The 23,905-nt window shown below is 39.8% G+C and overlaps 1 protein-coding gene across 1 annotated transcript; it reads right to left on the bottom strand.

The window, feature by feature from the left end:
* Nucleotides 1-770: 770 nt before the first annotated feature.
* On the bottom strand, nt 771-3,338 carry LOC108320844 (cell division cycle 20.1, cofactor of APC complex). Its single transcript, XM_017552396.2, has 5 exons — nt 2,993-3,338; nt 2,440-2,715; nt 1,973-2,242; nt 1,317-1,898; nt 771-1,223 (listed from the first exon to the last, which is right to left on the bottom strand). The coding sequence occupies exons 1-5, from the start codon at nt 3,089-3,091 to the stop codon at nt 1,080-1,082; spliced, it is 1,371 nt and encodes a 456-aa protein (XP_017407885.1). The 5' UTR covers nt 3,092-3,338; the 3' UTR covers nt 771-1,079.
* Nucleotides 3,339-23,905: the final 20,567 nt, after the last annotated feature.

Genomic DNA, 23,905 nt, shown 5'->3' with positions numbered 1-23,905 from the left:
ACAGGGATGCTTTACCTGAACCAACCACAATACAGTTGGTGAAGTAATAACAGATATAACTAACTTGTGCTTCAGATATTAGAAGTTCATTCATCAATTTGGATTGTGAATATTGAAATGCTGGTGATCTTGACGGAGGACTGAGTGAATGGAATCATGACATACATTATACATTTTGAACTAAATGATCTCAAGTATCCATTTTTCGTAAGTTGTGATACAAAAATTTGATGGGTGTACATATCCAGTAATTACTTTATTCGCTAAAGACATATAAGGTTATTTGAAATTATTCTAAAGACATCTTCATAAAATTCAAACAAGGTCTCCAATAACTGCAACAGAGGAACCCTGAGAGACTCTTAACACCAAACTTGTTCCTCACTGCTTGACCAAGTACATGCATATTAGATAAAAATAAGCCCTTGTACAGAGAATGGCTGTTTGTTCACTTTGATCACATCAGAAGACATAAAAAAATTGCAATTTAACTCAAATTACAAAAATTTTAAAACAGAGAGAATTCAAACAAAAAGTATCTAAAACTTGATTATATTGATTTATAAAATTACAGTGTAGATTCCCTTCACTGCCCTTCGAGAATTATAAATTTGAGAATTATAAATTACAGCTATATTATATTATATTAAATTTTTATAAAAGTTTTGCCTATGCTCATTATTTATAAAAGCTATTTATATTTCTTATCCTGAGTTTACACAATATAACAAAAAAAAAACTAAAAAGGTGGCACAATTGAAACAACAAGAAGAACGATGTACGTGGTTCGTCACATATGTTTGTGACTACATCCACGGGAAAAGTGTGTTTGTTCCACTGATTGTATGTTACAATAATGTACATGTGGAAACCCCAAAAACTCACCTCTCTTAATTATTGTCTCTCCCCTACTGTAATTGCCTTACTTGACACTGTTTATTCCCTCCCTTGTTTGAGATTAGACTGGATACAACAAACTATTCCAGATGCCAGCCAGCAATTACGTAAAAAAATTGAGGGATATGTACATAAGTGCAATTAATTCCGTCAGGTGGGTGGGAACAATTACATATCCTTGCTTATCGTATACGATTCACATTTGAAAATGGCTCAGCTCTGGCTTTGGGTGCAGCCTTAGATGCTGCTTCTGGTGCTCCAAACACATTCCAGAATCTCAATGTTTCATCAGCAGCTGCTGATGCTACTGTGCAACCATCTGGACTCTGATATTTGACGAAATAACAGTAATTAGCAATAGCCTCAAAAACAATCTCATCAGATTTGTGCTCAACAAAACCAAAAATAAATCAATTTACCTGGGCCATGAAAAGAACTCTGGAAGTATGACCAGTGAGCTCAGCCATCTTGACCATTGAGGGGTATTTCCAAAGCGTTAACTGATTCTGGGTGAAACCGTGGGAGCTGAGTAACTCCCTCTCGTTCTTGTTCCACAGCAGGGAGCATACCTGAGACCCAGTGTCAATTGAGTTCAAGCATGCACCTGTGTGGGTATTCCAAAACTTGATGCACCGATCACCACTGCCTCCACCTGTAGCTAACAGATTCCCTTGGAATGGACACCAAGCAAGGGCTTTTACAGCAGATGTATGATCGTCAAGCCTGTGAAGCCACTGTGTTGTGGAATTAGAAGATGCAGTGGCTCTATCCCAGATGTAAAGTAGATTATCATTCCCCCCGCTGGCTAATTGTGAACCTGAAGCTGACCACTTCAACCCACAAACCTCTTGCTCATGCCCGCTGTAGGTTTCAACAATATGTGATCTGATTCTTACATCATTGTTGATAATTCTACCATCCATCCCTCCAGTTGTGAGTACGTGGTTATTCCATGCCAAAGATCCAACTCTTTGTCTGTGTCCACCTCTCAAAGTTCTCAACTGCAAAAATGAATAACACTATTAGTAAAGTGTAAATGAACAGTTTATTATGGAGCTTTTATAAACCGATATACCTGTCTATTTGAAGTTGTATCCCATAGTTGCACTTCAGAGTTGTTCAAACCAACTGCAATATGCCGCCCATCCGGAGCCCAGCTAACAGATGTTACTGGGCCGTCTTCGTCCTCAACTGTAACAAGTTCCGAAGTAGAACCAGTTGTTGCATCCCACAAGTATACTGTGCTTCCAAGTGCTATGGCAAGAACATTGCCGCTTCCCCAGTCCAGCAAATTAAGATAATAGTCATCAACAAGATCCGGAGCATCCAAAGTTCTCTCAGAAGTCTAATGGTGATCATCAAATTTTAAAATTAGCAAAAACTTTGAAATAAAATCTCACATGCATCTAATTAATTAATGGTTTTCCACATAGTTAATAAACAAGGGTCCACAACTTGAGATTATAACTCGACTTGGATCAAAATCCTTGCTTAACAAACTGAGGAATGAATAAAATTAAATTGAGGAATTTAGTACTGAACCTGAGGAATAAATCTCCGAGGCTTGATTGATCTATTATTATCCTGGGTAAGATTGGATAGCTCGTGGGGAATTAAATCAACTGGTGCAGGTGGCTTGTTCTTGAAGGCGAGAATTCGCGTCCGGTTCATGTTTAAAGATTCTGCAAGCTGCTTCCTGTAGGCTTCTCGAGATGGAGAACTCCCAACTGGATTTTCCTTACCTTTATTCCCGTCTGTAAGCATATAGTGAGCATAATCAAAGTCCATTGCCGACCGATTTGGTATGAATCTGTCCAACTGATGATCATAACAAAAACACGATCAAAACATTGGTTTCTTTCATAAACAAATTCAAAGTGAGATATAAAGATTTATCATCTTTAGTTTTGAAACACATTCAAAAACTTTAAAAAAAATTAAACTAATTTCAAGTTTTCTGTGCCACTTCTACAAAATTAGAACTTCTAATGACTTAGATTCAAAACCCTAATCCAAAATGTTCTCTCCCCCCACAATCATGCAAACTATACACAAATTACAATCAGGGAGAAAAATCAAGCAATAATTTCTTTACATTTTCTTTGGAACTCTTTCTTTGAATAAACTGTTCTTGAAGAGGATAGCGTGATCGTGTCTTGAGGGTTCCAGAAGAACTCAAAGATCCTGCATCCATGGTTAGGAGAAGAAAACAAGAACAAAAACGGAAAAGAATAGGAAACAATATAAAGAACAACACAAATTAAAAGAAAATAAAACACAAGGCAAAATCCTGCAGAAACAGATTATTGGTCAAAGCAAAATCAGATAGCAGTGATTAGTAACAAAATGACAGAGAGAGCCGGAGTTCCAGTGCTGGAAAATGAACAGAGAGAAAGAAAGAGATTGGAATGAAGATTTATTTGAAGTGAGATTGTATTTATAGTAGAAATGCTGGCTGAAAGATGAAAATTAGGGTTTCAGAGACCAGGCAGCAACGGCTATTTTTATTTGTTTTTGGAAACAACCGTTATAAAGTGTATTGACCAAATTGTCCTTTATTGGCGATAATAACTAGGTTAGAATTGAAAAATTGAAAAATTAAAATAATACCTATAAACGTTTACAAAATATCAATAATCATAATACATAAATATCATACTATAAATAAATATTTTACTCAAACTTAATAGTAATTATATTATTTATTTCTTAATCAATATATTAAATATAAAAAATACTCAATAATATTTATAATTTTTAATTTTTAATCAATATATTAAATAAATAATGTAACATTCCAAAATACAGTAATAACCATAATTTAGAATTAATTACAATTAACAGTTAATCCATGCAGTCTTACACTAAAAATTTAAACTTCCAAAACCGAACGTGCTTAATTACATAGATAAATGCCATACAGTAGTATTTCAAAGTTCAAAGACGAACGGTTTTACACACATTAACCGAACGTCCAAAAAGCTAAACAGAAAATACTAAAGACTAAAACTTAACGAGCGTTCTAGGGCTCGGCTTTAACCTCTACTTCGACCAGATTGGCGTCCTCCAAATTTTCTTCTTCCAGTGTTTCTTCAAGCAACGCCTCTCCGTCTGCTCACATCCACATGGATGATCATTGCATAGACAAGACGGACGTACAGATACGAACGACAACACAAGGAAAGAACACAGGGTAAGCTTATTGAATTTAATTCACAAGTTATTCATACACATCAACATATCAACATTTATAATAATATCACGATACATACTATCATTCAAAACTCAACATAAGACAGACCGTCCGGACTGTATGATTCTATGTATCTACAGGCGTTTTTGCACCCAGGTGATGTAGTAACTGGAAACGTCCATCAGCTGCCACCCGAGATTAGCCCTATCAGTCCAAAGTACTCAAAAGGACTAGGACCTCCTGTCGCAACCGGAATCGCGACGGGACGACGATCCGAAAAATAAAACGAGATTTAGAAAAAGAGATTTGGAGTCGCCACCATAGTTTATTTTGGAAAACTACGAAAAAACCATAAAATGATAAGGCATGGTCTGCGAAACTGAGATTCTTGGTTCGGGAGTCGGTTACGTATAGGGAAGGTATTAGCACCCTACAACGCTTGCCCTAAGGCAGTACCTTTAACTAAATACGCGAATATGATGTGGTTTTCAAAATGTTAACTATCCCCTAAAATAAAACTCTAAAGAAACAACATGTACTTTTTTAGTTTTTTGGGCCCGACAAGGATTGACCTTGCTCCTACGTATTCTCATTAACAATGAGAAATCAGGGTTCCGTAGTTCTTTAGAAACTGCTTGAGAAATTTGTTTGAAAAATTGTTTGAAAAATTGTTTTGAAATGATTTGGATTTTCGGGAAAATGAACCTGACAAGGTCTAGCCTTGCTCCTACGTATCTCCACTTTTGATGGAGAATCAAGGATCACGTAGTTCTGGCCAGAAAGATGGTTTGTTGTTTGAAAATGTGGATGTTTTTGGGTTTTGGAAGATTTTACATTTTTTTGGTATTTTCATGAAATAAAAAGAAGAGATTTTTAGCACAAGGACGATGCGAGCGATCACACATGTGCTTAAAATATTTTTGATTTTTGTTATTATTATTTTTTATGAAAGAGAAAAGGTTTTTTTAGTACAGGGACGATGCGAGCGATCACACATGTGCTTAACCTTTAAAACATATTTTTTTGATTTTTAATTTATCTTTTAATTTTGCATAATGAGCACTAGGCTGATGCGTATGATCGCACGAGCACTCACACGGTTTTTTCCTCTTATTGTTTGCATAATAAGCACTAGGCTGATGCGTATGATCGCACGAGCACTCATACGGCTTTTTCTTCTTTTTATATTTTATAATTTTTTAAGTAAAACAAAACAAAAAAAAATCCAATAGATACAAATAAAACAAAGGATGGGTGGGGCCATCATACAAAAGGGTTATATACAGTAAAAACCAACTAACAACAATAAAAAAATAATAGAAAAGCCCAACAGGAGTAGGGGTACAGAGATAAAAACCAGGAGTGCAGAGAAGAAATGAGGCCCCTTTGCTTGGGCCAATGCTGTCAGAGGTGGCGAAGATGAAAACAGAAGTACATCCTGAAACGTGTGTCAGATCCAATTCCCCTTTCCTTTTTCTTTTTTTTATATTTTGTTTGCATATAATGGGCTTAAGCCCAAACAAAAACGGGGTGTGAAAGATGAAACCGTGGGTGCAGATAAAGTTATTTCACTTTTTTTTTTTGTTTAAGGGTTTGGATGGGTCTGAGTCCAGGGAATGGATGCGGGGTGCGCGGGTGAGAAAACAGGGGGTGCGTGAAGGAGGAAAGTATTATTATTATTTTTATTTGTTTTTTTCTTTATTAGAGTGACTTGGGTCAGAAAAATAAAATAATCCCTTGGTTCAGCAAACCTCACAATTTTCCCGTTCTTCTCCGTGTCGGACAAAGAGAGACCCAGGGTCTCTTTCTTCTCCCAGCAGCTCGCCGGCGTCCCAACTGGAAACGGCCACCGCACTCCAGCCAACGTCGTCACCACCTCCGATGCCCATGGACGAGACCATCGCCGGCCGCCGCTCCAAGTTCCCTTTCTCTTCTTCTCGCGCGGGGGGTTGGCGCCGGATTGATACTGGATGCCGCCGCCTCCGAGACTGTTACGGGCCGCACCGTCAGATCCGGCCATTGCCGAGCCCCGATCCAGCCGCCGCGACGAAACGACCTCCACGTGGGGGTCCTCTATCCGGTCCACGACTCCGCCGACAACGCCACCCAGGCCGCCACAGTCTCGGACCCCCCTGGTACAAACTTCAACCCTAGTCTTTGGGATTCTTAGTGGTTAATGGATGGATATAGGCCGTGGGCGTTGACAGAATGGAGGAATCAGCTGAAGCATATTTGGTTTTCTGTTTGTTGGGGTGAATTGGTTTTGGAGGGTATGGTTTTGTTGAGTGAGTGGGTTTTTCTTGTGAGAGTTGAAGATGATTGAATTTGAATTTGAAGTTGGATGATGAGAATGGAGGAAGAAGGTGAGGTGGTTGGGTCACGGTGGGTGTTGGAGATGAATGAGGTATGTGGCTGTATGTAAATATGTAGGATGAGTGTTTGGCTGTGAAAACCAAAAAGGAAGGGATGAAGATGAAGGTGATGAGGTAATAAGGATGATGTGATGAGCAGAGAGGGAATCGGTGCCTTCCAGGAATGAAGATTAATGGAAGAGTGTTTGCAGTAGCCGTGGGTGTTGGAGATGAAGGGAGGCTTGAAAGCTTGGTTCCCTGGTCTGTGAAAAGTGGTAAGATGAAGATGATGGATTCCAGTAGCCGTGTGTGTATTGGGGATGGTCGTGAGAAGCAAAGGCCCTGGGTTGTGGCATTGGGTGAATGAAAATTGAAGAGTAAAATGAAGAAGATCCCCCCCTTTTCAGTGGAGATGATGGCCTCCTTAAATTGGCAGAAAGGATGCCACTGGCGGCAGCTTTGATTGGTGGATTGTCTGTCGGCAGCTCTTATTGGAGCATTGTGGGAAACAGCTGGTGGGAATTATGGACGAACGTTCAACCGAGACGAACGACCGTTTTAAAACATTCTACCCTGTTTGGACGAACGCCTCAGACCGAACAGCACCAATGACGAACGCTCCCCACGAAAGGAAATAGATCATCAAGGCCGAACGTTCAATACATCATCAAGGTCGAACGTTCAACTGAGAATAAACTTCAAAAGGACCGAACGTTCACAAGCATCATCAAAACCGAACGATCACTAACACATAACATGACCGAACGCTTCAGACTGAATGCGGACATGATCAAGATCGAACGCTGGACGAGCGCTAGAAGATGGAGAACGAGCGGTAGAAGAGGGAGATGGAATTGGACGAGCGGTCGCACAAGGCATAGGACGAGCGTTTGCAGCGGTAGGAGTCGTACGGAAAGGTCAAGTGGTGCAAGGCTTGTCGATGACCGAACGTTTGAGCTTGACAGTTGACGAACGTCAACGAGACCGAACGGTCGAACAGATTAGGACGAGCGGTAAAACTTCAATGCTGAATGGTCGAACGTCCGTGAAGCTGAGTGGCCGAATGCAGGAACGCTTGGTAATGGTCGAACGGAAGAGGACGAACGGTCTCGATATTGGACGAACGGTTGAAAGCTACAATGAAAGGCCGAACGTTGTTTCTTGATTAGGACGAGCGGCAGAAAGTGGAAGAGCTGGACGAGCGGTGATTGGACGATCGGTGATTAGGACGAGCGGTATCTGAGGGGTGAGCTGGACGAGTGATGATTTGGACGAACGGTAGAAGACGGGAGATATTAGGACGAGCGGTAGAAAGGGCAAGTGAGTTGGACGAGCGGTAGAAAGGGGAGGTGATGGACGAGCGGTAGACGAGTAAGAGAGTCAGGACGAGCGGTAGAAAGGGAAAATCATGGACGAGCGTTAGAAAGTGGGAATGATGGACGAGCGGTAGATGAGTAGAAGAGTCAGGACGAACGGTCTGCTTAATTGATCAACAAAGAAACTGTTACAGGGTAGAGGACGAACGTTTTTTATTTATTTATTTATTTATTTATTTATTTTTTATTTATATATTTTTTTATTTATTTTTACTTTTCTTTTTTTTTTTTTTTTTTTTTTTTAATTTTTTTATTATTTTACACTCGTGAATAAATCGAATCTATTAGTCAATCTGGACGAAATTGGGTGTTGACACCTCCTACCGTTCCCACACATGACGTGCCCTCCTCTTTGTGAGGATGAGCACTCACGGAACATCAGGATGAACTGCCATCAGTAGCTTTACCATAGTCATACTATACAATTCTCAATATTCAATACAAGAGTTGTTCCTCCACGGAACGCTCGTCCAAATTCCACAACCATAGTTCCACTTCAAATACTGGTCATTCTCAATAACTTTCCAACTTAACATCATTTTCCTATTCCATTTTAGTTTCATAAAAAGACGAGCGTTCAGCCCCCTTCATAATGAGGACGAACGTTATCATGATACAGAGAAGTTCTCGTTTCTGAAAGAAAGGAAACGAACGTCTTTCCAAGGACGGAAGTCATGACCACTTGAATCAGTTAAATGAACTGATTCTAGAACGATTCAAATGATACTTAGAATAATTTAAAGTTCAAGAACTTTAGATCGAATCCAAATGAATAAAGACATCGCAAGGCTTTTAGATATTGATACTGGATACGAATTTATAAAAGAGACTAACCGCCAGTCAATGACCGAACGCGGTAATAGATATTTATTAATTATTTGGACGAACGCTATTTATATACGTTTGGTAGTCAAGTGTAAGGACGAGCGTTCGGTATAAGACCGAGCGCCATTCATAACGAACGCTTTGGGTCGAGACCCATCGCTGATGCGAAACATTAATAGAAATGGAAATTTATGAGATAACTATAGGGAAGAGAATTATTTAGAAATGACTAAGTATATAAATGTGTATTTTTCCAAGCTTCTCAATCTCTCACATAACACTCAGAGCACCTACGTTTGGCCGAACGCTCAAACGTAAGACTAATATAAGAGGGCGTTCGTCCTAACTCAGTATTCTTTCCAAATGAAGGAATTATGTTTTTCAAGGGAAGTACTAAATACCGAACGGTCAAAGACCGTTCGATAACGAACGTTCATTATCATAGTATTTCATATTCAAAATCTCACTTACAGTAACTCATTTTTCAGTATAAACCTTCATGCATTTAACTACTCGTCAACATAATAAAGACGTCAACATCCCAATAAAGAGAACAATCGGAGCATGACGTGTAATTAAAGGTGAAATTACAGTCATCCAGAAATAAAAGAAACTGAAATTTAAACTTCAACAGTTTATAGATTCGAACACTACATGTGTTCAGATGGGAAACTCCTAAGAAAACTACTCCGCAACCTTAGTATCCTCCACCTCTTGCTCCAAAGGGATTTCCTCAACAACGTCTGCTCCCATCCAAGTGGATGATCATCGCTAGAGAAACATACCCAAACAGCACACAACACAAACAATGCAAGGGTGAGCTAACAAAAAATACAATTTATATACATCATAAATATACTCATAATAACATACTATCATCCACACCTTAACCACATCAAACTATATACCCAAGTACTAATTATGCTTCAACCTTATGCATATACCAATATGTATCAAAATATCAAATTAGAATGCATACACCAATATGCATTACAAAATAAATCAGACTACATCCACCAATATTACAGATCAATCAAAATACATACACCAATATGTACTAGCGTCACTCCCATCACTCTTTTCAGAGCTTCCCCGGGCCGTTACACATTACCCTAATGTGTAGTGCTGCTTCCCATCACTCTATAGGGAGATTCCCCGAGCAAGTACACAAGTCACCCTCCATCACTCTAATCAAGAGCTTCCCCGGACAAGTGCAAGTATACCCCTCATCACTCGCCTAAAGAGATTCCCCGGCCCGCAAGCACAACGCCAATTTAATTATCTCGAGCTTCACCGGACTAGTACCCCACGTCACCCCCACCACTCTTACATAAATGTAAGAGATTCCCCGGGCGGTTCCACATTACCCCAATGTGTAGTGCTGCTTCCCATCACTCTATAGGGAGATTCCCCGGGCAAGTACACAATGTCACCTTCCATCACTCTGAACAAGAGCTTCCCCGGACAAGTGCAAGTATACCTCCCATCACTCACCTAAAGAGATTCCCCGGGCCAACACGCACAACGCTTACTATCCACCACTCGTTTAATAACATCATCTGGCCAAAATACCCATATACAATAATCCTTACAATACCAATCCAAACATACCATAACGCCCATATCATATCATCATCACATATTCGCCAACCATGAACTTAGCATATATTCAATATATTCAAATGCATAAGTGAGATTATCACAATACCATATCATTAATAACCTCAATTCTTCATTTAACATGAAACTCATAATCAAATCATATACAACCATGATTTAAACTGTACTTAACCATCCAAACATCATTCTCATATCAATTTGCAATGTCAAACCGATCACACAATATTTCTATATCAAATAGATATATCTAACAACTCAAAACAATGTACACATAACACATTTTCTTTATAACACTTTATTACTCACATAAATATAACTCAAACAGCTTTGAAACCATCACCAACAGTTCCGAAAGGGTCAAGAGCCCCCAAAACGACCTAGAGAACGTCCAAACCGGACATCCAGAACCCCCAAAACTATCGAAAACAAATTCTGCAATGTGTAGGTGCGTGTCAACTATTTGGACGAACGTCATAAGCTATTGGACGGACACTGTTTGGACGAACGCTTTTACTCTTAGTCGAGCACTATTGGGACGAGCGTTATTAATGCTAGCTCTTCATGGACGAACACTGTGAGATCAAAGATTCTGCCGAACGCTCAAAACCGAACACCATTTTGAATTCAATATTTGAACGAGCGCTCAACGCCTATGAAGACCGAACGCTCACTTAACCATCAACTGACCGAACACTACTAACCAGCGAATGAACGAACGTTCAGTGGAAGATTTGGACGAACGCTCACTTGATGATTTGGACGAACACTACAGGACGAACGCTCAACAACAGGCCGAACTGGATGAACGCTACGCTCAAGTTGACTGACGAACGCTACACTCAGAACGAACGCGAACGCTCGTCAACTGAAAAGAACTTTCAGCATATTATGGCCGAGCTACGTGGACGAACGTACTAATTTGGCCGATTTGGGCGAACGCTCAGAACAAAAACCGAACGTTCAGAATTTGGCTTTGGACGAACGTTCAGAAAAATACCGAACGTTCAGATTTGGCTATTTGTGTGCGAACGTTCAGAAAAGATACCGAACGTTCAATATAACTTTTTAGAAAGACCGAACGCTATTAACAATGGGACGAACGTCCCATTTTCAATCCTAAAATTTGAACGTACGCGCGTTTCTGCAGAATTCTGCAGAATCGCGAAATCCAGAAACCCAGAAACCAGAAACCCAAATTCATCCCCAAATTTCCCAGATTGGCATCAAACACAGCATAATTCAACAATCAAAACGAAAAATCTAGCTCCCCTTACCTCTTGAAGACTTCCTTTACGAATCTTGAATCTTTCTCCAAAAGATTTGCAGTGTCTGGATCTCCTTCCAACTCCAACAGTTCTTCACTTCTCCTCTCCCAGCAAGCCTTGCACTCATCCAGATGCAGTACCGAACACCTTTCAATCTCCTCCAAGACTTGTAATCTAAAGCCTCGTTGCAACTCCAGCACCTCTGAACTTCACCTCCTTCAATTTGCAGCAAGAGTTTTCTCTCCCAATTAAGCACCCAGCACCCCTTTTTATCTCCTACGTTTGCAGTTTTGTTGAATGGTGCCCATCATGAGAGAAAAACCCAGACGTGTGTCTCCCCAATTTTTCCAAATAAAACAAAACCCCACCTCCCCCTATGGCAGCTAGTGTCCCCCAGCATTAAACCCTTCCCCACCCCTTTAAGAAAACAAGGTCCTTACATTTTCCCCAACAACAAAAATTTTCGTCCTCGAAAATTAAGCTTACTAGAACAAGTAAGTTTCTCTTATCTTGTCCCTTGACTCCCGGTAGAGTTGCCTGCTCTACCATCCAAGATCTTCTCTTAGCCAACTTGGTATAAATTTTTTTTTTTCAGTACTCCAAGTACTGTACTAAGGTGATCTTCATGTCCTTCTCGAGTCTTAGAATAGACAAGTATGTCATCTATAAATACCACCACGAACTTGTCCAAGAAGGTTTGAAAATTCGATTCATATAGTCCATGAAAATGGCTGGAGCATTAGTCACGTCAAACGGCATAACCACATACTTATAATGGCCATATCTAGACCTGAACGCCATCTTCTGCACATCATCCGCTTTTACTAAGATTTGATGATAACCCGACCTCATATCAATCTTAGAGAATATTGTAGCTCCGTGTAGTTGATCCATCAAATCATCTATTCTCGGCAACGGATACTTATTCTTGATCGTCAACTTATTCAGTTGCCGATAATCAACGCACAATCTCGAACCACCATCTTTCTTCTTTACTAGTAGCACTGGCACTCCCCAAGGCGAAGCACTAGGTCGGATAAACTGTTTCTCCAACAGGTCTTCAATCTGCTTCTTTAATTCTACCAATTCTGCTGGAGCCATCCTATAAGGAGTTATAGAAACTGGTCCTGCTCCTAAGACCAAATCAATAGAAAATTCCACCTCACGTGGAGGAGGTAAACCAAAAACTTCTTTAGGAAAACATCCAAGAAGTCGTTCACAATTGCAAGTTTTACACTCTGACTCCCTTGCGCCGCATGATCTGAAACTTGTGTCGCTTCTATATGCGATAACACTAAGAAGCAACTAGCACCTTCCAGGAGGTCTTGCTTCACGACGCCGATCGACAAAGGCATCTTTGTCTTCATCTGGAAACGACATCTCCTTATCATCGCAGTTGATAAGGATGCGATTGATGGATAGCCAATCCATTCTTGAAATACTTCTAATCCTCGCAAAGGTAAACAGATGAGGTTTACCTTGAAACGACGTCCTTCTACGACAATCGGATAACGGACACACACAAAGACGTCCCAATTAATCCTGATGTTGGTGTAGACACCAACAGATCAACGTCTAACTCTTCTACAGACATACCAAACTTTTCAACACGTGCCTTCGCCATGAAGGAGTGTTTTGCCCCCAAATCAAAAAACACAACACAAAGCACACCAAGAAATAAACAATCACAGATGAGGATGTTACCTGAGCTGACTGCTTCTGATCCCACCAAGGCGTACACTCTGCCCGTCGTCGGAGTTCTGCCACCTTCCCTGGGTGGAGGCAAACCAGTCCTCGGTGCTTGAGACCCTGATCCTATTGCAGAAGTACACTCATCAGCAAAGTGTCCCTCTTTTCCGCACTTGAAACACTTCACTGCTCTTTTTCTAAGAGGGCAGTCGCTTCGATAATGAGGTCTTCCACATTTAAAGCATTTAACAGTACCAGATGGTCCAGCTGGTCCTGACTGCACAGTTGGTTGATAGGATGGACCCTTAGACCCAGAAGAGAAGGATGGTCTAGCGTAAGGCGTCTTCTTAATGCTAATTCCACCACGAGATCTAGGTGGTCCCCCATTCCTAGTAGGCTGATTCTGCTGTCCCTCATATTCACTCTTTGTCTTCTCTAGATCACGAGACATCTCCACCAATGTAGGGAACTCTCTGATGCGTAACCCTTTTACCAGCAACTTGATATCCTTCCTCAAGCCATTCTCAAATTTTCTGCACTGCCACTCTTCATCTACTGCCATAGTGTTGAAACGAAGCAAATGTTTGAAGCGGTTTGCATATTCCGACACCGATCTGTTACCTTGCACCAGCTCTAGGAATTCCACTTCCTTTGCAAATCTCACACTGTCTGGGAAGTACTCAGTGTAAAATTTGGTCTTAAACAACTCCCAAGTAATAGGAGTCCCACTCCTTTCAAGGATCATCTTCATGCTATTCCACCAATGGCCAGCTTCCCCGGTAAGCAGATATTGAGTATAGGCTAACTTCTTCTCATCAGGACACCCCTTGGCTTCGAATATCCTCTCTATGTCTCCAAACCAGTGATCAGCTTCATCAGGCTTGCACTTGCCAGTGAATCTCGCTGGGCGATGTTGCAGGAAACTCTCCAAACTCCACTCTTGCGCAAGAATAGCAACGGAAGAAACACTTGGAGGAGTCCTAGCATTAGTCATAAATTCCATCAACTCCCTCTGAGTGTTTTCGGAAGACATTCTCGCGTTCTCTGCCGATACCCTTGCGGCTTCAAGATTTTGCAATGCAAAGGTATTCTGTTGAATCAACGTAGCATTCTGTTGTTGCAACGCCTGGAGCACCGCATTCAGCATCTGATTAGAGTCAGGTTGATCGACTCGTGGAGGAGAACGATGAGGAGACGTAGGTGCCATCTTCTGTTCACACAGAAAGAAAGGCCATTAGCCTGACTTAAATCAACACAACCTCTTACGCGAGACCAGAGTACATAATCACAAACGAAACACACCCACAACCTACAGGTTTCTAAGGAAAGAACTGCTCTGATACCATTAATGTAACATCCCGCTTATATAATAACAATTATTACATAATAAAGACGTCAACATCCCAATAAAGAGAACAATCGGAGCATGACGTGTAATTAAAGGTGAAATTACAGTCATCCAGAAATAAAAGAAACTGAAATTTAAACTTCAACATTTTATAGATTCGAACACTACATGTGTTCAGATGGGAAACTCCTAAGAAAACTACTCCGCAACCTTAGTATCCTCCAGCTCTTGCTCCAAAGGGATTTCCTCAACAACGTCTGCTCCCATCCAAGTGGATGATCATCGCTAGAGAAACATACCCAAACAGCACACAACACAAACAATGCAAGGGTGAGCTAACAAAAAATACAATTTATATACATCATAAATATACTCATAATAACATACTATCATCCACACCTTAACCACATCAAACTATATACCCAAGTACTAATTATGCTTCAACCTTATGCATATACCAATATGTATCAAAATATCAAATTAGAATGCATACACCAATATGCATTACAAAATAAATCAGACTACATCCACCAATATTACAGATCAATCAAAATACATACACCAATATGTACTAGCGTCACTCCCATCACTCTTTTCAGAGCTTCCCCGGGCCGTTACACATTACCCTAATGTGTAGTGCTGCTTCCCATCACTCTATAGGGAGATTCCCCGAGCAAGTACACAAGTCACCCTCCATCACTCTAATCAAGAGCTTCCCCGGACAAGTGCAAGTATACCCCTCATCACTCGCCTAAAGAGATTCCCCGGCCCGCAAGCACAACGCCAATTTAATTATCTCGAGCTTCACCGGACTAGTACCCCACGTCACCCCCACCACTCTTACATAAATGTAAGAGATTACCCGGGCGGTTCCACATTACCCCCAATGTGTAGTGCTGCTTCCCATCACTCTATAGGGAGATTCCCCGGGCAAGTACACAATGTCACCCTCCATCACTCTAATCAAGAGCTTCCCCGGACAAGTGCAAGTATACCCCTCATCACTCGCCTAAAGAGATTCCCCGGCCCGCAAGCACAACGCCAATTTAATTATCTCGAGCTTCACCGGACTAGTACCCCACGTCACCCCCACCACTCTTACATAAATGTAAGAGATTCCCCGGGCGGTTCCACATTACCCCAATGTGTAGTGCTGCTTCCCATCACTCTATAGGGAGATTCCCCGGGCAAGTACACAATGTCACCTTCCATCACTCTGAACAAGAGCTTCCCCGGACAAGTGCAAGTATACCTCCCATCACTCACCTAAAGAGATTCCCCGGGCCAACACGCACAACGCTTACTATCCACCACTCGTTTAATAACATCATCTGACCAAAATACCCATATACAATAATCCTTACAATACCAATCCAAACATACCATAACGCCCATATCATATCATCATCACATATTCGCCAACCATAAACTTAGCATATATTCAATATATTCAAATGCATAAGTGAGATTATCACAATACCATATCATTAATAACCTCAATTCTTCATTTAACATGAAACTCATAATCAAATCATATACAACCATGATTTCAACAGTACTTAACCATCCAAACATCATTCTCATATCAATTTGCAATGTCAAACCGATCACACAATATTTCTATATCAAATAGATATATCTAACAACTCAAAACAATGTACACATAACACATTTTCTTTATAACACTTTATTACTCACATAAATATAACTCAAACAGCTTTGAAACCATCACCAACAGTTCCGAAAGGGTCAAGAGCCCCCAAAACGACCTAGAGAACGTCCAAACCGGACATCCAGAACCCCCAAAACTATCGAAAACAAATTCTGCAATGTGTAGGTGCGTGTCAACTATTTGGACGAACGTCATAAGCTATTGGACGGACACTGTTTGGACGAACGCTTTTACTCTTAGTCGAGCACTATTGGGACGAGCGTTATTAATGCTAGCTCTTCATGGACGAACACTGTGAGATCAAAGATTCTGCCGAACGCTCAAAACCGAACACCATTTTGAATTCAATATTTGAACGAGCGCTCAACGCCTATGAAGACCGAACGCTCACTTAACCATCAACTGACCGAACACTACTAACCAGCGAATGAACGAACGTTCAATGGAAGATTTGGACGAACGCTCACTTGATGATTTGGACGAACACTACAGGACGAACGCTCAACAACAGGCCGAACTGGATGAACGCTACGCTCAAGTTGACGGACGAACGCTACTCTCAGAACGAACGCGAACGCTCGTCAACTGAAAAGAACGCTCAGCATATTATGGCCGAGCTACGTGGACGAACGTACTAATTTGGCCGATTCGGGCGAACGCTCAGAACAAAAACCGAACGTTCAGAATTTGGCTTTGGACGAACGTTCAGAAAAATACCGAACGTTCAGATTTGGCTATTTGTGTGCGAACGTTCAGAAAAGATACCGAACGTTCAATATAACTTTTTAGAAAGACCGAACGCTATTAACAATGGGACGAACGTCCCATTTTCAATCCTAAAATTTGAACGTACGCGCGTTTCTGCAGAATTCTGCAGAATCGCGAAATCCAGAAACCCAGAAACCAGAAACCCAAATTCATCCCCAAATTTCCCAGATTGGCATCAAACACAGCATAATTCAACAATCAAAACGAAAAATCTAGCTCCCCTTACCTCTTGAAGACTTCCTTTACGAATCTTGAATCTTTCTCCAAAAGATTTGCAGTGTCTGGATCTCCTTCCAACTCCAACAGTTCTTCACTTCTCCTCTCCCAGCAAGCCTTGCACTCATCCAGATGCAGTACCGAACACCTTTCAATCTCCTCCAAGACTTGTAATCTAAAGCCTCGTTGCAACTCCAGCACCTCTGAACTTCACCTCCTTCAATTTGCAGCAAGAGTTTTCTCTCCCAATTAAGCACCCAGCACCCCTTTTTATCTCCTACGTCTGCAGTTTTGTTGAATGGTGCCCATCATGAGAGAAAAACCCAGACGTGTGTCTCCCCAATTTTTCCAAATAAAACAAAACCCCACCTCCCCCTATGGCAGCTAGTGTCCCCCAGCATTAAACCCTTCCCCACCCCTTTAAGAAAACAAGGTCCTTACATCAAAGACCGTTCGATAACGAACGTTCATTATCATAGTATTTCATATTCAAAATCTCACTTACAGTAACTCATTTTTCAGTATAAACCTTCATGCATTTAACTACTCGTATTATAGCACATTTCATAAATTTCATATATCATCTCATCATCCAGATCATACACCAAAGATCAATAATACAGATTTCATACTTCATAATTTCACTTACGTTATACAGTACAACACATATACATGAATTAAACTTAATAAGCTTCCCTTACCTGGATCAGTAGTGAACGAACGTCCTAACGTGCAAATCTGGACTCGCCCAACTATCACTTCTATCCTCAGACCACTCAACTCTTGCGAACTAAAACCATTTATAGAATCAAAATTTGATTCAGATAAAGAGAATGCATGTAACCAGATTTGGTTTTGCATGAAACCTAATAATGAACAGCTAAGGGACGAACTTACCAGATTCAAAACTTGAACTTTTTCGGTTTGATGGAAAGCTTAGGACGTCTGGATTACTTCTACGGTCTCTGAAATTGGATCGGAGAAGAAGAAAGTGAGTTATGGTAGAGAGAAGATGGAGGTTCTAGAGAGAAAGTAGAGAATTTGGAAATCAAGAGTTTGGGGAAGAAGACGAAGCATGCAGAAGAGTGGGAAGAGTGTTTTTCAGAAATTAAATTTCTCTCCCCCCGTAGGACGAGCGTCCATTCACCTGCTGCCACTTGGATTCCACTAATGTTTTCGAATGTTCCAAAGTGACACTTGGCAGTTGCATGCAGAGTGAGTGTGAGTGCGTTTTAATGACACTGCACGTGTGGCGCGGTGCATTTAATGGTGCTCAGAATGTGGGGTTGGGCGCGTTTCTTAACACAAATTCTGAACAGGGTTTTTGGGCATTAATGACGTGATTTGACAGGTGGAAGATGTTAATTTTTCGAGACCTTACAAATAATAAAAAAAAAATATTCGTGTTTATAATTAATATCCCAAACTTTAATAGTATTAACATTATTATGGAAATTATCACATATTTAATAAACTAAAACAATTAAAGAAAAATACATAAGTCAGATTATTAACGTTATTCAAATATAATCCTAACAGTCAAATATAACAAGATAGAGAAATTCAATCATTTGTTACATTTAAGAATTAAAGTTCAATATAAAGTTTGTAAAAAGATATACATATATTTGCATATATATATATATATATATATATATATATATATATAACCAACTGAAATAAAGTCTTAATCTAAGTTTCTACTTTATCTTTGTCTTCTAATACCAAATTCAAAAAAAGTTACATCATAAAAATATCAGTGTAAATAAAAGAACAAATAAACAAAAAACACAAATAAATTGGTAATTAATTTTAGGTTTAATCCTTTTCGACATCCCTATTTATGTACGAATGTCTCAATTGGGTCCTCGTTTTCTAAAGTGTATCAAAATGGTCCCTAATTTTGAAAATTGATAGCAATTGAGTCCTTTCCGTTAAGTTGGCTGAACGGCGTTAAAAAAATTACTGAGTGGATACTGAGATGACGAACGAACGCTCGTCCACCAGCGAACGAACGCTCGTCCATCAGCGAACGAACGCTCGTCCATCAACGAACGAACGCTCGTCGACCACCGAACGAACGGTCGTCCAGTGTGGAACGAACGGTCGTCCAGCAGTAAGAGGTCGACGAGCGTTCGTTCTCTGGTGGACGAGCGTTCGTTCGCTGGTGGACGAGCGTTCGTTCGCTGGTGGACGAGCGTTCGTTCGTCATCTCAGCATCCACTCAGCAATTTTTTTAACGCCGTTCAGCCAACTTAACGGAAAGGACTCAATTGCTCTCAATTTTCAAAATTAGGGACCATTTTGATACACTTTAGAAAACGAGGACCCAATTGAGACATTCGTACATAAATAGGGATGTCGAAAAGGATTAAACCTTAATTTTAAGCAAATAATACACATAATTATTTACATACATCAAACTATAATTAATCATCATTAACTAATAAATTCACAAACTTTCAATAATTTATTCTTGATCGTTTGGATACAAATATTAAGGTTTAATATCTCTTTTGGTCCCTCGAAAGGGGGCAAATATTCAATTCGATCCTACCTTTTTTTAGAAGTTCAATGTGGTCCCAACTTTTGTAAAAAGTGTGCAATCAAGTCCTTTTTGGAAACGACATTGAGTTTTTAACGGAGCAGCTGACAGGGTGGACTGAAGTTAGCTACGTGGCTGTGTGTGGGTAATACGTGGCTGTGAGATGTAACACCCCTTATAGGATATATTAATAATAATAATAATAACCTTGAAGCATGAATCTTATGAAAGTGTTTATTTATTTATTTATTTTATACCACACATAAACAAACCATACACACATCATAAGTTCATACATTACAACAAACCAAATCTTAATTGTTTCTTAAAATAACAAAATCAAACGAACATAAATAAGAAAACATTATAAAAATCCCAATAAGTTTTATTCCCGTCTCTCTCTCGAAGAGCTATTCCAATCGAGCTTTATCTGCAATACCATCTACTCCCGTACAAGTACGATCATCGTAGGTGGAAACCACAACCACAACATTTCAGGGTGAGAAACCAGAAATATCACATCATAAACACATTACATATAAAATATATAATCTCCATGATTTAATATAAATCGACACACATGATATTGCAGACTAGTCTTTCATAAACAATGTCGTTTACTTGTAATTCGTCGTCATAACCTGCTCTCAATAACAGGCGACCCGAGCCGTCTTCCATCGCGACTTCAGACCTATCTCCCCGACTCCTCAAGGACTAACGAGTAAAAACATCGATACTACGCGTAACGATGCACTATACTCAACACAAGCCGAAGTCATTGGGCGAGACATTCACCTCCTCGCGCAGAAGAAGGTGACACTCAAGTCTCAGTCTCACGTATGAGACTAGCAAAAATGCTCAAAAGACAGACGAAGTTACAAATAAATAACATAGTGTATGTACCACCTCCAAAAGAATAAACGTGCTCAATCACGAATTCATACATATTCTCAATAATATGTATAAATAAACCAATAATGGATCAAAGAAATAACCAACAATTCTCAATAATTGTTTCAAAATACCACCGGAGGAATTACGGATTCATACATATTCGCCAAACGCTATTTGGAAGAGAACTATTCCTCAAACACTATTTTCAAATCACCAACGTTAATGAACGAACGCTGTTAAACGAACGTTAATGAACGAACGTTATTTGCTAATCACCAAGCCGAACGTTAAAAACCAAGCATAAGCCGAACGCTCACTCACGACCATACCATGGCCGAACGCTCACAATCACAATTGCACCAAGGACGAACGTCCAAGATCCACACCGAACGCTCACATATATCCAAAAACCGAACGTTCAGGATTCAAACCTAAAATATCGAATTTTGATCGAACGCTTAACACATCTAAATCACTGGATAATCTCTTGACGAACGTCTAGTATTTAACTGACTCAAGAACGAACGCTGACGCTCGTTACATGAGAATACCGAACCGAACGCTCATATTAGTTTGGCCGACCACTCACTGTTGGGACGAACGTTAAAGATCAAGTTAAGGCCGAACGCTGAAGAACGAACACCAGGTTGGATTCAACACTACTGAGCCGAACGCTAAGATCAATTACCTAGGCTGAACGCTAAACCATTGGACACCATATTTCATCACTGTTTGGACGAGTGCTTAAAGACCAAACATCCTCAAAGAACGAACGTTCGATAAACCATAGTATGACTGGACGCTTATAATTCTATGGACGTTCACTATCTGAGAATAAGGGACATAAGACCGAACGCTCTTTACAACCTAAGGGCGTTCGTCTTGAGATCAAGGCCGAACGTTCAAGATTACACTACAAAAATACAAAGTAAGGACAAACGCTCATTAATTCACTGTTTAAATACGATTTGGACGAGCGTCCCATAAATTAAGACGAACGAACGCGAACGTTCGTTCAGAACCGAATGCTTATGACGACCACTGAGCAATTTGGACGAACGTCCAATTTCACCAGAACTGGACGAACGTTCTGAAGTTGGTCGACCACTATCTGGTCGAGCATTGTTTGGACGGACGTCCAATTTTGACTCACCAAAATTGGACGAACGCGCGTTCTGCAGAAATTCTGCAGAATCGCGTCAGATTTCAGAAACCCCAATTTCATCCCCTTATTCCCAGATTTTACCCAGATTTGCAGTAAACACATAATATCTCAAAAATCAAGGAAATAAATCAACTCCCCTTACCTTCTACCCATCATACAATATACATGCACCATCAAACATACATATACAGTCTAGCTTTTAACTACCCCAACATGCAAACAGCTATATAAATCCTAGTTTCCCCCCTTACCTCTAGTTCCAGTGAGTTTCCACAATCCTTTGAGGTTCAAAGCAAAGACCAAAGATGGCTTTCTTTCCTTGCGTAGTAGTGCTTCCCACAATTCAAAACCATACTCCGAACCTAAGTTTTAGCATAGTATGTATATTCCTCCCCTCTCTCACATAGATTAGAGTTTATATAAGAAAATGGTAGGTTCTCCTCTAAGTCAAAATTCACGTTTTTAATATGCACCATGTAGCTTAACTATATGTTTCCTACTTAACTCTATAATCTATCCTAAACCCTACAAAACAAAAGAAGCTAAGCTATGGAAAAATATTTCAACACCTATTGCCGACAATGTCACCTTCAGAAACTCAAATTATGCAAAAGAGGAAACACAAGTACAAAACTATGCTCTTTCCATTTCACTACCTTAGGTAAACTACTTCTCACACCATCCAACTTTTCTTTTCTTTTTCTTTATAATAACATTTCATCTTCCAACATCACGGTCCCACCTTTTTGTCCTTTTCTACATATAATATTATTCATTATTTTATACTACATTAGGTCCACTTCTTCCCATTTCACGTTAATGCCTAAAAGCTTAATACCAACACTCTTTTTTTTTCACAAATAAATGGCTTTCTCTTTCCATCATTTATTATTATAGGTCCCATAAAAGAAAACTTACAGAGGCATGCACCACAACATAATACACACTTCCCTGTAACCAAAGAGTTCTCCCACTTCTCAATATATTCTTTTTGTCATCAAAAGCTAAGGCATCAGTAAAAGTATTTTCTAAAATTAAGATAACATTAGTTCTAATTAATTTATTTTATTCACTTTCTTAATATTTTCATTACACAAACAAATCATAATTAATTATTTAGTAACACAAAATATAGTAAAATAAAAGTATATTTTTTTTTATTTTACACAGGTCTTACATGAGAGGGTGATACGTGGCTGTGAGAGGGTAAATGTGATAATATTACTGAGGTTAAGAAATCAGAAGTTAGGGTTTGAGGAATTGCAGAGAAATTGGTAATTTGGGATTTATGATCGTGGAGGAAGTGTGTTGAAATCTGAAGCGCGAATTGGATACCGCAAATCTGAAGCTCAAATTGGAAACCGCAAATCAGGTTAGGGTTTATGTTTGATAATTTTATGATATGTATTTGTTGTATATGTTATCACTGTTGTCGCTTTATAGGGGGTTTAAGTAGGGGTGAAAAGTTGTCTTGTTTTGATGGTTGATAGTGGTCCCATAGATATTAGTTTAACTTAAATTAGTGGTCCCCGTTTGCATTTGCAGGGTTGGGGTAGGGATGGGTGATGACATGTGTTGGAACAATCGGTACCGTTATAGAGTCGCACAGCGGAATTAAAAACTTGAAAGAGAGTGGAAAGCGTGTTCGATCACAATTAAAATTAATTTGGTCCTTTTAGTAAAAATAATTTTCTTTGAGAAAATTTATCAAACAGTTGATATACGTAAAATAAAATGAGTGCAGGGAATAAGAAGAACAACACAGAATTTTTATCCTGGTTCGAATCAAAAGATTCTACGTCCAGTCGTTAATCACTATAAATAGTGATTAACCTTTTTCACTAAAAATGGTTTAACAGATTACAACAAATAGTTAATAAAGCAGATAAATAAACCTTCCTTCGACGAACGAACCGGAAGAAGAACACTCTGCCAACTCGAAGAGAACCGCTCCGACTATCGACAAACGAAACGCGAGCTTCTCCTATTCACGAGACCAGGCAGAGCACCTTGCTAACTCGAAGAGAGCTTGCTCCGACAATCGACACACGAAACGCGAGCCTCTCCTGTTCACGAGACCA

This window comes from Vigna angularis, chromosome 10 (assembly GCF_016808095.1).
Source record: "Vigna angularis cultivar LongXiaoDou No.4 chromosome 10, ASM1680809v1, whole genome shotgun sequence".
NCBI lineage: Eukaryota > Viridiplantae > Streptophyta > Magnoliopsida > Fabales > Fabaceae > Vigna > Vigna angularis.
The sequence above is the reverse complement of the archived record's forward strand: the minus strand, read 5'-3'. Positions and strand labels throughout refer to the sequence as shown.